This window comes from Camelina sativa, chromosome 9 (genome assembly GCF_000633955.1).
Source record: "Camelina sativa cultivar DH55 chromosome 9, Cs, whole genome shotgun sequence".
Taxonomy (NCBI): Eukaryota; Viridiplantae; Streptophyta; class Magnoliopsida; order Brassicales; family Brassicaceae; genus Camelina; species Camelina sativa.
Genome location: NC_025693.1, coordinates 146390 through 160450, shown reverse-complemented (window position 1 = coordinate 160450; position 14061 = coordinate 146390). Strand labels below are relative to the sequence as shown.

The 14061-nt window shown below is 39.9% G+C and overlaps 4 protein-coding genes across 7 annotated transcripts in view; 3 read left to right on the top strand and 1 right to left on the bottom strand.

Moving 5' to 3' along the window:
* The window catches only part of LOC104710018 (fructose-bisphosphate aldolase 3, chloroplastic), a 7810-nt gene extending 7549 nt beyond the window's left edge, over positions 1–261 (top strand). For both annotated transcript variants that reach the window (XM_019230373.1, XM_019230372.1), the window contains exon 6: positions 9–261. In XM_019230373.1, the coding sequence (XP_019085918.1) occupies positions 9–62 (54 nt within the window). In that variant the 3' untranslated portion in view covers positions 63–261. The remainder of the gene's footprint in view (positions 1–8) is intronic.
* On the top strand, positions 345–6605 carry LOC104710019 (DExH-box ATP-dependent RNA helicase DExH5, mitochondrial). Of its 3 annotated transcripts, none has more exons than XM_010426545.2 (19): positions 345–633; positions 796–950; positions 1056–1143; positions 1220–1450; positions 1562–1657; positions 1752–1940; positions 2041–2200; positions 2286–2416; positions 2616–2783; positions 2860–3132; positions 3286–3480; positions 3827–4030; positions 4164–4233; positions 4314–4462; positions 4687–4992; positions 5086–5145; positions 5232–5384; positions 5486–5596; positions 5735–6196. In XM_010426545.2, exons 1-19 carry the CDS (start codon positions 487–489, stop codon positions 6194–6196), a joined length of 3348 nt encoding a protein of 1115 aa, XP_010424847.1. In that variant the 5' UTR covers positions 345–486. The 3 variants fall into 3 exon arrangements, with proteins under 3 accessions (XP_010424847.1, XP_010424846.1, XP_010424848.1); XM_010426544.2 differs by having other exon boundaries at positions 374–633; positions 793–950; positions 5735–6605; XM_010426546.1 differs by having other exon boundaries at positions 374–633; positions 793–950; positions 5682–5985.
* Positions 6663–9498, bottom strand: LOC104710021 (origin of replication complex subunit 4-like). Its single transcript, XM_010426547.2, has 16 exons — positions 9330–9498; positions 9143–9233; positions 9008–9064; positions 8877–8924; positions 8744–8794; positions 8612–8655; positions 8475–8538; positions 8235–8321; positions 7980–8071; positions 7804–7885; positions 7589–7674; positions 7405–7514; positions 7241–7333; positions 7099–7163; positions 6889–7032; positions 6663–6793 (listed from the first exon to the last, which is right to left on the bottom strand). The coding sequence occupies exons 1-16, from the start codon at positions 9443–9445 to the stop codon at positions 6764–6766; spliced, it is 1260 nt and encodes a 419-aa protein (XP_010424849.1). The 5' UTR covers positions 9446–9498; the 3' UTR covers positions 6663–6763.
* Positions 12955–14061, top strand: part of LOC104710017 (sec-independent protein translocase protein TATC, chloroplastic) — a 4772-nt gene continuing 3665 nt past the window's right edge. The window contains exons 1-3 of the mRNA XM_019230370.1: positions 12955–13308; positions 13400–13668; positions 13761–14051. Of these exons, the coding sequence (XP_019085915.1) occupies positions 13053–13308; positions 13400–13668; positions 13761–14051 (816 nt within the window). The 5' untranslated portion in view covers positions 12955–13052. The remainder of the gene's footprint in view (positions 13309–13399; positions 13669–13760; positions 14052–14061) is intronic.

Sequence of the window (14061 nt, the reverse complement as noted above, 5' to 3'; positions counted from 1 at the left end):
CAGCCGAGGGCGAGAACGAGGACGCCAAGAAAGGAATGTTTGTCAAAGGTTACACCTACTGAGATTGTTCATTTTGTCAGAGATCGTCGTAATAAGAAGGACCCTTGTTGTCTTTTTTTCTATTTTTTTTCCAAATTTGTTGTACCTTTTGTGATTTTCTTGTTTGTTTTTTTGGCTCTGAGAAAGACTCCACAAGTCACGATCATATCATAACGTATGTGAGCAACTTGAAACATCCTTTTATATAATTTCCTCTCAGCAGTTTTAAACTTTTAATTACTTTTTGCTTTTTTTTGTTGGGCAAATCATTTTAAAACTTACTTTGACTGCAAAAACCCAAACTGGCGAAATTTGTGAGGGGTAGTAAGGTAAAATTGGCACAGGCAAGTACAGTGTTGCTTGGAGATAGAGAGAGAAGCAGCGGAGAAGATCTTCTCTCTCTTTTGTTTGACTTGTTATCATCAGAGAGAGTTTGTGGATTTTCCGATGAAAGATCATCATCGTCTTCCTCCTTCCCTCTACGTTCCGCCTCACCAGCGCCGTCGTTCCGATTACACCTTCCATCCTCTTCCTCTCTCTCCCGTTCGCTATGTCTCCGCTTATGATGACCGCGTCTCCGAGGATCGCGAACCGGTAAACTTCTTCTTCTTCTTCTTCTTTTCTTGCATACCTTCTTGTAGAGCTTATTAATGCTCTTACAATGGCGGCTGTTGTATTGATTTTGCTGCTATTTCGAGTAGCAGCATTCTTTTTGAACTGGAACCATATACATATATCAATTTTGCTTTGCAGCAGGGTACCTTTCATTGTGCCAACTTGGATGAATGGAATAGGAACTTGTCTATGCTTTTGCAAGATTCTGTAAAGCAAGAAGTTGTTTCCAGGGAGAAAAAAGATAGAAGGGATTTTGATAAACTTGCTGCACTGGCTACAACCCTGGGATTGTATAGGTGTACCCCCTCCCCTCTAACATCATCAATCACACTCTTTTTTTTCTTCTCAAAAGTACAGTTTCTTTATGTATATATCTTTTTTTTTTCTTTTTCTTTTGACAGTCATGCATATGCTAAGGTTGTTGTGTTCAGTAAGATCCCACTCCCCAACTATAGGTTTGATCTTGATGACAAGAAGCCACAGAGGGAGGTATTATCTGCTGCTCCCTCGCTCTCTTATTGTTCTTGCGTCCTCTCTGATTTAAAATATACAACAAATTTGACAGGTGAATTTGCATACTGACTTCCTTCTAAGAGTCGAAGCTTACCTCAGAGAATACCTCAGTAAAAAATCAGATAGATTCCCTGCCAATTCCTTAGCAAGAACTAGTAGAATTAGCAGTCCCGATGAATGGCTTTTTGAGCAACCAGAGCCCATGCCTGCCAGCAAAAATACGCTGGACAAAATTCTTTGGCGAAGGAGTTTACAGCTGCGTGATCGACAGGAATATTGGGAGGTTCTGTGTACTCTCCTTTCTAATATTTATATTAGCCTATTAGGTCCTTGATACTAAACTTACTATTCTCCCTCAGCATCCATTTTATTTTTGACGTGTTCCATTGATTAGGCTTCAGTAGAAGGCCGAAGAATGGTGAAATCTCGGAGAAGTCTCCCTGCTTCCAAGCAAAGGGATTCAGTATTGACAGCAATTTCACAAAATCAGGTCTGCAAAGAAGAGAACGCTTGTGCTCAACTTGAAAATCTTCTTTGTTTTGTATTAGTTTTGACGATTACCCACATAAATGTTCGTCTTACAGGTTATTGTTATCTCTGGAGAAACAGGTTGTGGCAAGACCACACAAATTCCGCAGTTTATATTAGAATCCGAGATTGAAGCAAACCGTGGAGCTTTTTGCAGTATCATATGTACTCAGCCAAGGAGAATATCTGCTATGTCTGTATCGGAGAGGGTTGCTTACGAGAGAGGAGAGCAGTTGGGTGAATCCGTAAGTTTTAACTCTGCATGCTTCTATATGCTTCTATACTTGGAATTCCTCACTTATTTTACTACATAATTAAGCTCGATGTGGCTTTTTTTGGTGAAAGGTTGGATATAAAGTTCGATTGGAAGGTGTTAGAGGAAGAGATACCCGCCTACTCTTCTGCACCACAGGCATTTTGTTGAGACGGTTGTTGGTAGATAGAAATTTAAGAGGTGTTACTCATGTTATCGTGGATGAAATTCATGAGCGTGGAATGAATGAAGGTAAAGTTGTGCTTATCACGCAACTCCTCATTTGTAGGCACTTAACCTGATTTTGGTGTCTTACTATATTACTTTTGTGTTTCAGATTTCCTTCTTATCATTCTTAAGGAGCTGCTATCTCGTCGCCCAGAGCTTAAGCTGGTTCTGATGAGTGCAACTTTAGATGCTGAGCTTTTTTCGTCATACTTTGGTGGGGCAGGTGTCATTCACATCCCAGTAAGTAAGAAACAGAATATACTAGTGAGGAGGTTGTCTGGAACTATTCAATCTTCATGGGATTGGATGAATATTTTTGTTTATTCTCGCTAGAACATTTCAAATATTTAAATGTTGGCTGATTCGATATTCCTTGGATCGATATCCTCTGATTAACCTCAGTAATACCTACTAATATTTTGTCTTCCTCACTATATAGGGATTTACATATCCAGTCCGCAGTCATTTCCTAGAGGATATTCTGGAGATGACCAGGTATAGATTGACTCCATACAATCAAATTGATGATTATGGTCAAGAAAGAATGTGGAAGATGAACAAACAGATCCCAAAAAAACGCAAGAGCCAAATTGCCTTTGTTGTTGAGGTATTTGAATAAGAATATCAGTAGCTCAATTCTACATGATAGGTCCTCCTCATTTCTTTTTCCCTTATGTAAACAGGACGCACTGGGAGCTGCTGACTTCAAGGAGTTTAGCCCTGAGACTCAAGAGTCTTTATCTTGTTGGAATCCTGATTGCATTGGTTTTAATCTCATAGAATTTCTCCTTTGCGATATATGTGAGAATGAGGGTCCTGGTGGTATTTTAGTTTTTATGACTGGGTGGGATGATATCAGCTCTCTGAAAGAAAAACTGCAGATTCATCCAATTTTTGGCAACCCAGATCGGGTTATGTTGCTTGCCTGCCATGGTTCTATGGCAAGTTTTGAGCAGGTGATTTATACTTTTTTCTCCTGATGTCAACCCGTATCATATGCTAGTGTTCATCCGTTGCAGAGCTATTACCAATTCTGTGCACCTGGAACATGTATTTGAAAGAAAACATATCTATCATTAACCATTGACTTTATGTTTGAGTAAATGCAGAGGTTAATATTTGAAGAACCTGCAAGTGGAGTAAGAAAGATAATTCTGGCCACCAATATCGCAGAAACGAGCATCACGATTAATGATGTTGCTTTTGTCATCGACTGTGGAAAGGCAAAAGAGACCTCCTATGATGCATTAAACAATACTCCCTGTTTGCTTCCTTCTTGGATTTCCAAGGTTTCAGCTCAGCAGGTATTTTTAGTTTGTTAGAGTTGAGTTGATACCTTTTGAGAATCAAACTGTATTAATGAGACTACAGAGCCGATTCCCCATACTGTAGATTCATAATAGGAATGGCCATTAGTCAATTTTATGCGACAGGAACAAATAGAGGGATTAGTAGACGTAAAATTATCAGCTATTAGATGTTCTTTGTTTGTCTTATGCGGAGTTGCATTTCAAATACACTGGACCAGTAAAATTGAGTATGATTATTCATTGCCAACAAGTTTAATTCTCTGACAGCTCCGTAGGCTTACATTTAGTGATATATTTTGTTTTTTTTTTGTTGATTCTCATGCTCTGTTTGTGATTGCAGCGAAGAGGACGAGCCGGTCGTGTTCGACCTGGGCAGTGTTATCATCTTTACCCAAAGTGTGTATATGAAGCTTTTACAGAATATCAGTTGCCTGAAATTTTGAGGACGCCTTTACAGTCACTGTGTCTGCAAATCAAAAGCTTAAATCTCGGGAGCATATCCGAGTTCTTGTCAAGGGCGCTGCAATCTCCCGAACTACTAGCGGTACGTCTTATTTGTTTAATTCTTTGGTAAGATTTTCTGATTTAGAACTTTACTCAAGTGAAGGTGTTTGATTTGAACCAAACTTATAATAATCAACGAGACAGTAATTTTGTTTCTTCAAATTTTCCCGCAGGTTCAAAAGGCCATAGAATATCTGAAGATAATAGGCGCATTAGATGAGAATGAATACCTCACAACTCTAGGTATGAGGAAATATGCTGAATCATGACAGTTTTGAGCAGCAGGACTGAAATTTATCTCATGTTTTTGAAATTCTTTGCAGGTCGTTATTTGTCCAAGCTTCCCATGGAGCCAAAGCTTGGAAAAATGCTCATACTAGGAGCTATTCTTGGTTGCCTTGATCCCATATTGACTGTTGTCGCTGGCCTGAGTGTAAGAGATCCTTTCTTGACACCTCAGGACAAGAAAGATGTAAGTCCTTCTCCCACGTTGTACTGTATAGTTATATCATTTATCTTGAGTTAGTTACAGTAAAGCTCTTCATTAGCATTTATCGTTTTCTGTCTCTCTGTTAGTCAAGGTGACTTGACCTTGAGTTAATTACGGTAAAACTCTTCTCTTTGGACGTAGTGTTGAGAATTCTTGTGTCCTCTGAAAGACCATAGAATATGATGTTTCGTTTTTAACTTTCCCAGCTCGCAGAAGCTGCAAAATTCCAGTTTTCACGGGATCACAGTGATCATCTTGCACTTGTTCGGGCATATGAGGGGTGGAGAAACGCTGAGGAAGAGTCTGCTGTATATGATTACTGCTGGAAAAACTTTCTGTCAATACAGTCGCTGAGAGCTATTGATTCTCTCCGAAAAGAGTTCTTCTCATTACTTAAGGATACTGGACTCATAGATGGAAACAAATCGATCTGCAATTCAGAGGGGAATGATGCGAATCTTACCAGAGCCGTTATTTGTTATGGCATGTATCCAGGAATCTGCTCAGTTGTGGTGAGTACTTCTCGTGAATTTAGTTGCCCTGCAGTGGCCTCTCTCTATTCAGCAGTTTGCTTTATTGAGCATCTATATATATGACACATGCAGCATAATGAGAGATCATTTTCCCTGAAGACGATGGAGGATGGCCAAGTTCTTCTTTATTCAGTACGCATCCGTCCAGTGAAAATTAATGATAGTATACTTTGGTTGGAAATTTATGACATTCATTTTTTTTGTTGTTTTTCTCATAGAATTCTGTAAATGCACGGGAAACAAAAATACCATATCCGTGGTTGGTGTTCAACGAGAAGATAAAAGTGAACTCTGTTTTCTTGAGGGATTCGACAGCTGTCTCTGACTCTACTCTTATCCTCTTTGGCGGTAGCATCTCCAAAGGAGACATTGTGAGCTTTTTACTCTATCGGTCTTTCTTGTTCTCATGTTTTTGTTGTTAGAATTGACAGCAATTTCATTCCCAACTTCTTGTTTTTGGGATTTTTGGCAGGATGGCCACCTGAAAATGTTGGGAGGATACTTGGAGTTTTTCATGAAACCTGCTGTTGCAGAGATATGCCAAACCTTGAAGAAAGAGCTTGACGAGCTGATACAGAACAAAGTGAGTTTCACAAAACCTCAAAAGTACCCACCTTTGTGGCTTTGTTGTTGTTTTATTCTGTCAGGTATTTCTACTGTGATAACAGATCTGGTTAGGGAATCCACATCTGAGTTGTGATACTTTTAAAAAACATTCCAGCTACTTAATCCTAAAATGGACGTGCAAGCACACCGTGAACTCTTATCAGCTATACGGTTGTTAGTCTCTGGGGATGGATGTGATGGGAGATTTGTGTTTGGTCGCCAAATACGTAGGCCTTTAGAAACATCGGCTTTGTCAACAAAACCGACATTGCTTTCAAGGACCGAAAGTGGGCCGGGGGGTGACAATTCCAAGAGTCAGCTCCAAACAGTACTCACTAGGGCTGGTTATGCAGCACCAATTTATAAGACTAAGCAATTGATGAACAACAAGTTCCAAACAACAGTAGAATTTAATGAGACACAGATCATAGGACAACCTTGCAGCAACAAGAAGAGTGCTGAGAAAGATGCGGCAGCTGAGGCTATTCAATGGCTGAGAGGCGGGGCTAAGGAAAGTCATGAGCAGGTGAACCATATGTCAAAGCTGCTGAAGAAAAGCAAGACGGATCACCTCTGATTGCTTCTCAGAGCCTGAGACCATTGCCTTGTAGAAGGCAAAATGAAAAAGCCATTTTTATGGAGTCCATAATTTTCCTGGGCCAGCCTGGAAGCACAAGTGAGAAGAAAGAGAATAGACTCGGAGCAACTCTGTGTAATCAAACCTGGTGGAAGGGTGGAGCTGGAGAGCAAACTTCGTTGGTGCAACAACAGAAAGGGAGAGAGATAGAGTTGATCTGGAAATTGTGAATTAAGATGTTCAATTTGTATGGGTTTTAATTGTTAGCATGAGGTGTAATTGTATGAGTAGAAGGGTTTAATGATGAGATCGAATGGGTTTGGGTGTATGTATTAGAGAAAGTTGCCTACTTGAAGTCTTGTTTGTGTAAAGATTGGTAATCAGAAACTGAGCAAGTATTGTTTTGACATGCTCTCTCCCTTTACATGAAAACACAAAGCAAAAGCAAAAGCAAAACTAAAACTAAAGATACTGTTTTTGAACCAAAGTAGCTTTTCCCATGAAGTAATATTACATATCACAGGACTTTCAGAGACTGTCTTATGCCAAGGGACAAAAACACAGAGATCAATGGTCCAATAACTTGAGAAGGATGGCCTGTTCCAGCGGAGGGAAAAATTATCACGAAGTTGAAATCAGTTTACAAAAGTAAAGAGAAGAAAAGGAGGGTATAGATGAAAAAGGAGGCTTACGGGGCAACACGCATGAGATCTCATTCCCTGATGAAGCTCAGAGGCTGATATCAAAAGCTTCATGGGACGGTACTCACCTGTCTGAGACTGTCCTCTATTCTCTGTGTAGCATATAACTTGTCGCTCTCTTAGGTGCTCAAATGCCTGTCATGTCAACCATTTAGACCACCACATATAAACCATGGCATCTCATGAGAGCTGTAAACATACCCGTAGGCAGACATTTTGTGCGTAGTAGTCCGAGGTTTGAAAAGAATCGTGTATCGTCTTATACTCTGGAACACATGAAATCTCAAATCATTTTCATAGTAGTGCAACCTGCATTTTCTATTAAGCCAAGCTTACAGATTACCTTTCATCACACTAATGATGTTGTATGCGCTTTGCTCCTTCACTTCTAGTCTCCTCATACATACCAGGAGATAAAGCTCCAGTATGGAACAATCTGCTCAACAAAGATAATGTCAATTGATGTTCCCTAGGAAAATGTAGAAGCAACACCGCAGCTTATCATACCTCTAACGGCTTCCAACTTTGGTTGCCTTTGCATACTTGAAAGTGCTGCTTTGAAGTTCTCAAGAGAGAGGAGGCCAGATTCCAAATTCATTAAAGAAACAGCGCGGAATCTAACATCAAGAGATAGACTCAACACAGAGGAAATGACATCTTAAGGAAACATCTCACTAACCGAAGAACTTACATAAACTTCAGCAAACTGTTCACGGTAGAATTGGCATTAAATAATGTCCTGAGTATGTCTTTAAATCTCGTGTCTGATGTTATATTCTGCACAGAAGGTGTTTTTATTTTTATTTTTTTTGAAATTGGTACAAGTATCAGTTCTTCAGAAGAAGAATTAACCATCACAGAAAAGCTAAGAGTGTCACAGTACTAATTGGGAGTGGATATTAAAACCTTAATCTTTTCATTGAACCGAGAAACATATCCGTTGGGGAAGCTTGAGTCTGCTGGTAGAGAGAGCAGGTGTTCCAACAAACTAGATATATAGTTTCGATTAGTTAAATAAGTTCATTGGAAAAATAGCTGACGGCTAATAAGTAATAACAGAAAAGAAGCTGGCTGCTCATTACCCGTCAAATTCTTCCCTGGATGGAGGAAGAAACAATATTTTTCTGTGTGAAAAGCGAGATCTCACTCTTTTCTCCAGAAGTTGGTCAGCGTCCTGTGGTGAGAGATATTATAAGATTTTGAACCAGAGTACAGTTAACAACAACCAAAGTCAGCTGTCATCAAACAAAAACAATATACAGTTGTAGAATGATAAAAGTAAAAAGAAACAATTTGTAAAACCCAAAACATGTATATCTATATAGGCATGCTCATACCAATCGAGAACTGATACCGATGACAACAGCTTGTGATGTTACAGATTGCATAGCATCCAGCAAACTGTATAGCAACCGCTGCTTTCCCTATTATATTATAACCAGGTAATAAATAGGGTGAGTGGATAGAAAACACCAATGTCCAATTCCTTTGTATATCAAGACAAAGGTTCTGCTATATCAAAGGGAAAACGAGTAAGAATACAAATTAGCAAGTTATAAGAAAATCAGAATTCTTGCCTGTGCAAACATGTCAAATTCATCAAGCACAAAGATGATCGTCTTATGTGCTAGTCCACATTCCCTGAAATACCTCTATCAGTTTCGTCTGCGTTAAATATCAAACATAGCAAAAAGGCTCATTTAAATGAACTCACCGCAACATGGCCACTATGAACTGTGAATTCTCATCCAATGATGCCTGGAAGAATAAGGCCAATTGAGGCATTGGCTAAAACAGCTAAGAGGAGAAAAAGAAAAAAGAACATTTGGAGAGAACAAAGGCATACCATTTTGGAGAAGAGCAGGTGGTGTTCCATGCACAACTGTCTGGCAATTTCCTGAAAAAATCAGTGTAAAGTCGGTGAATATATTATTATAAAGGTGTATCCTTAAGGAATTGAGAATTCTAAGGGATCAGACCTTAAAAGCACAGTTATCATCACTATGCAAGAGACCATTCAATCTGATCTGCACCATAATTTGAGATTGGTAGTGTAAGATACGATAAGATGGGATGAGATTAAAAAAACTGCGATAGATATCACACATACCAGTGATACTGAATCAGGGAACTCCTCCAATAAATCACCAGCAACGAGATCCAAGACCTGAAATCAACCCATTTAGAAGAAAATAAAATAAAACGCCAAGAAGGGAGGGGACGGGGAGAGAGTAGGGAGCCTTACAGCAGCTTTTCCAGAGCCACGAGGGCCGAGAAGCAAGATGGAATTGTTGCATCCCTCCGTGATAGAGGTTGATACAATGAACTTCAACTTACTGTGTGTTAGACAACCACAAATTTGTGTATTAGGTACGACTTAGGGTATAATAATATAAATCGAATTCGTTACCAAAGTGGTGAAGCAATCAGACCTGTAGTTGCTGTCTGACGAAGCGGAAAGAGGTCTGAAGACATAACTAGGATCGCAGAGTCTCCCGCGAATCAGATTTAGGGATTTCTCCGCCGCCGGAATAATCTCTTTGCCCATCCGGAACCCAACTTGGCGGGAAAATTACGCAGGCCAGCCCCCTCACTCACTCACTCTGCTGCTGAAACCAATCAACCATTAATTATCATTCATCCCTGTATGGGCCTTAATGGGCTATATCCAACAATCAAGGGCCATAGTGGTAAGGCCCAAAAAAGCTCCCTTGTTATCTCTATACGAGGTCGTTTTTACGGAAAAACGGATTTTTCATACCCCGACAATAGTCCTGTGTTGAATTCATACATTTGACTAATAATCTGGCCTAAACATACCTTATGTTTCTATATATTTGAATTCCACACCCCAACTTCGAAACTAATACACCAAGTATAATTTATGTGCCAAAAAATACAAAAACGTGTTTCACGACTAACTCTGTTAAGCTTCCGTTTAAGCGTTCTGACGTGGATTCCACATGTGCACAGCGATCCAGACGACGTCGTTTTGGCAAAACGGAGAATGAAAAATTTTGGCCACAACGACGTCGTTTTTTATTTGTCTCAAAAAATCTCTTTTCATCTCTCCCGAAACTCTCTCTACGGCGGAAGAACCCTAGAATTTGGGGGTTTTCAATTTCGACCCAATCTGAAGGAGATTATCGTCTTCTGAAGCCGACAGCAATGATTCCCGGGGATGAAGGTGGTTCGGAAGTCGCACCTAGAGTTCCAAACCGGTAATTTTCGAAAAATCTTTTTCATCCTCCTCATTGTTGGTCGATTGATTATCGTGTGTGTGTGTTAGAGAAAATCTCGATTGGATAGTTTGTTGAATTGTATTGTGTAATTGCATCAAAAATGTGTTATAATAGTGGGTGTTTGTATAAGTCGTGTATGATTTGTGTGTGTGTGTTAGATAAAATCTCGGTTTTGAACAATATTTGGTTTTGTTTTTTGTAGACCTGAAGATCCAATATTCATAATCTACTATAATGGAAAGTTTGAAGTCGCCAATGGTGTTGTGATTGCATATGTTGGAGGCGAGACTCATAGTCTTGAATGCAAGGCGGAGACAATATTTACAAACATGGTGGAGTCGATTGGGTTGTCTATGATTGGGCAAAGGATATGGTTTAAATACCCATACGAGTTGTTCACAGAGTTGAAGTTGTTGTATGATGGATCCGATAGTTTCCAGAGAATGTGTTCAGCTGCGATGTGGACAAGAACAATAGAACTCTATATAGAGAAGGATGAGATTTCTAATGATGGAGCTGGTGAAGAAGAACACAATGGTGATGGAGCTGGTGAAGATCTAGGCAATGATAGAGCTGGTCAAGAAGGAGTCAATGATGGTGGAGATGGTGAAGGCAACGATAGAGCTTGGTAGCTCAACAATACTATTAACAAAGCAAGAGAGATGCCATTGGTAGCAATGTTGGAGACCATAAGACGACAATGCCTGATCCGAAATGAAATGAGAAGAAAGAAGGCTGAAAAGCACAAGGGGAAGTATACTAAGAAAGTTGCTAAGACCATTAAAGAAGAGCAGCGACACATGAAGTATTGTCAGGTAATCCCTTGTGGCAATGGTCATTATGAGGTGACCGAACATGTTCATCATGGTTTCAGGGTTGATATGAATGCGAAAACATGCGCATGTAGAAGGTGGAGTATGACAGGAATTCCTTGCCGTCATGTATTGCGTGTAATTGGGATGAAGAAGAATCTGAAGCCTGAGGATTTTGTTAACTCTGACTGGTATTTGACATCAAGATGGGTGGCTCAATACAATGAGACAATGAGGGGAGTTAATGGTATGTACTTCTGGAGAAAATCTGGTGAAACAGAGCTTCAACCACCACCTAGAGAGCCAACTAAAGGGCGGAAGAAGATACAAAAACGAATCAAGGGCAAAAATGAATCTCCAAAGAAAAGGAAAAAGAAAGCAAAGGTTGTAGAAGATGTCGCTCCACCAAAGAAGATGAAAATTAGCAGAGCAGGAATTACTTTGCGTTGTGCTAATTGTAGCACGGTAGGACATAACGCAAGAAGTTGTCCTAATATTGGAGTCCATCGCTATAAGCCAAGGAAAACACAAGGGGAAGGTCCAAGTGAAGCAAGTCAAGCAAGTCAACCAAGCCAATCAAGCCAACCATCACAGATTTCACTTGCTGATTAGTTGTTTTATAGCTTATGATTAGGATGATGTTGTTTCGATTGAATGTTTAGGATGATGGTTTTTTGGATCATGTTGTTTGGATTGAATGTTTAGGATGATGGTTTTTTGGTATATGGTTTAAGATGTAGGATGCTTGTTTTTTGTCTGCTTATTGAATCAGATGTTTTTAAAATCTTTGTCATCTAAATGGAATCATCTAAAACAACTCTCTTTATAGCATTTCTTTATAGCATTTTAGCTCCATTACCATTACATAAACGGGTTTTGCTTATTGCTTAAAAGATTAAAGCATATAGCACAAACATGACTACAATACACACAATCAAATTTTTGAAGCTACGTAATGCTTGAATCTCTTTCTCACAACAAACGATCATGGCTTTGAGTTCTCCAATCTCCTTCTCACATCCTTGTGCAACAGCTTTTATGCCTTCTATTTCACTTCCATTGCTTTTCATTGCTAGACTCTTCATCTCAGCTTCCACATCATGTAAGCCTTTCTCTAAGCTTCCCACATCTACTTGTATCTTCTCAACAACACTCTCAACCTCTTCCATCTCTTCCACCATAGATAAATCAGTCCATTTGAACAAATGACCACTATTCTCCTTTGAGCCATAAGGACAACAATAAAATATCCTCCCTGGATTCTTCAATGTTTCTGAAGTCTTGATTACAGACACTGCACCACATCTACATTTTCTAGGTATCCCTCTTTCTTGTCCACGACGACTGTAGCTCGCTTTCAACCCTTAGCCAAATTCCCAAATCAAAATTCGCATATATTTTATCGAAATTGAATAACTAAAATCAACCAAAACACAAATTATTACTTACCCGAACTAGATGATGAATACATTGGATGCATCTCCTTCAGATTGGGTCGAAATTGAAAACCCCCAAATTCTAGGGTTCTTCCGCCGTAGAGAGAGTTTCGGGAGAGATGAAGAGAGATTTTTTGAGACAAATAAAAAACGACGTCGTTTTGGCCAAAATTTTTCATTCTCCGTTTTGCCAAAACGACGTCGTCTGGATCGCTGTGCACATGTGGAATCCACGTCAGAACGCTTAAACGGAAGCTTAACAGAGTTAGTCGTGAAACACGTTTTTGTATTTTTTGGCACATAAATTATACTTGGTGTATTAGTTTCGAAGTTGGGGTGTGGAATTCAAATATATAGAAACATAAGGTATGTTTAGGCCAGATTATTAGTCAAATGTATGAATTCAACACAGGACTATTGTCGGGGTATGAAAAAGCCGTTTTTCCTCGTTTTTACACCGTGTTAGCAAGTTTTGTGAGGAAAGTGTTCAACCGAAAAAAAAAAAAAAAAAAAAAAAAAAAAANAAAAAAAAAAAAAAAAAAAAAAAAAAAAAAAAAAAAAAAAAATGGCAAAATAAAGGATTGGGTTTTGGAAATATCAGATGTGGGCAACGAAACTCGACCGGAACCAATCGTTCCTTCTCTGAAGCTCTTGGGATTCTAGAGATGGGCAGCACAAGCACCACCAGCTCTGCTCTAGTCCACCATTTCCGCCTCACCACTCGCAACTTGGATTCGCCTACAAAGCCTCCTCACGCTGTAAATTTCTGCAGTTCGTGGAGGAGAGCTGGACTCCGATACGCTGTGACGCAACGCCGGAGCAAAGGCTTAGGCCGCTTGTCAGCTCTGGATGATAATTCTGACGATTCACCAACGGAGTCCTCCCCCGGCGCTGGCTCTGCTGTAGAAGACAGACCACCAGGTAATACGAGAAACTCTTACCTTTCTTTGATTGCTTTTTTTTATTATTTAAAATCAAATGTGTTGATTGATGGATTCCGTTACATACACAGCTGAGCAAGAAGATAGAGCAAGTTCGGTCTATGAGTTTCTCTATCCCCGTAAAGAGGAGCTCCCTGATGACAAAGAAATGACTATATTCGATCATCTCGAGGAGCTCCGGGAGAGGATATTTGTCTCGGTTTTGGCTGTGGGAGCTGCAATCTTGGGATGCTTCGCCTTCTCCAAAGATCTTATTGTCTTTCTTGAAGCTCCCGTCAAAACTCAGGGTGTGCGGTTTCTGCAGCTTGCTCCAGGAGAATTTTTCTTCACAACTTTAAAGGTCTTCAACTTCAACTAGCTAATTAATTATCAGATAGACAGATAGAGGCATCAAATGAACAAGAAAGATGATCTTGTTGTTCTGCGGTGCAGGTCTCGGGTTATTGCGGGCTTCTACTAGGGAGCCCAGTGATCTTGTATGAGATTATAGCTTTTGTCCTTCCCGGCCTGACCAAGGCTGAGAGAAGGTTTCTGGGGCCAATTGTCTTTGGTTCCTCCTTGCTCTTCTATGCTGGACTTGCCTTCTCCTACTGGGTATTAACCCCTGCAGCCTTGAATTTCTTTGTCAATTACGCTGAAGGTGTGGTTGAATCTCTGTGGTCTATCGACCAGTACTTCGAGTTTGTATTAGTGCTTATGTTCAGCACGGGCCTTTCTTTCCAGGTATGTGGCC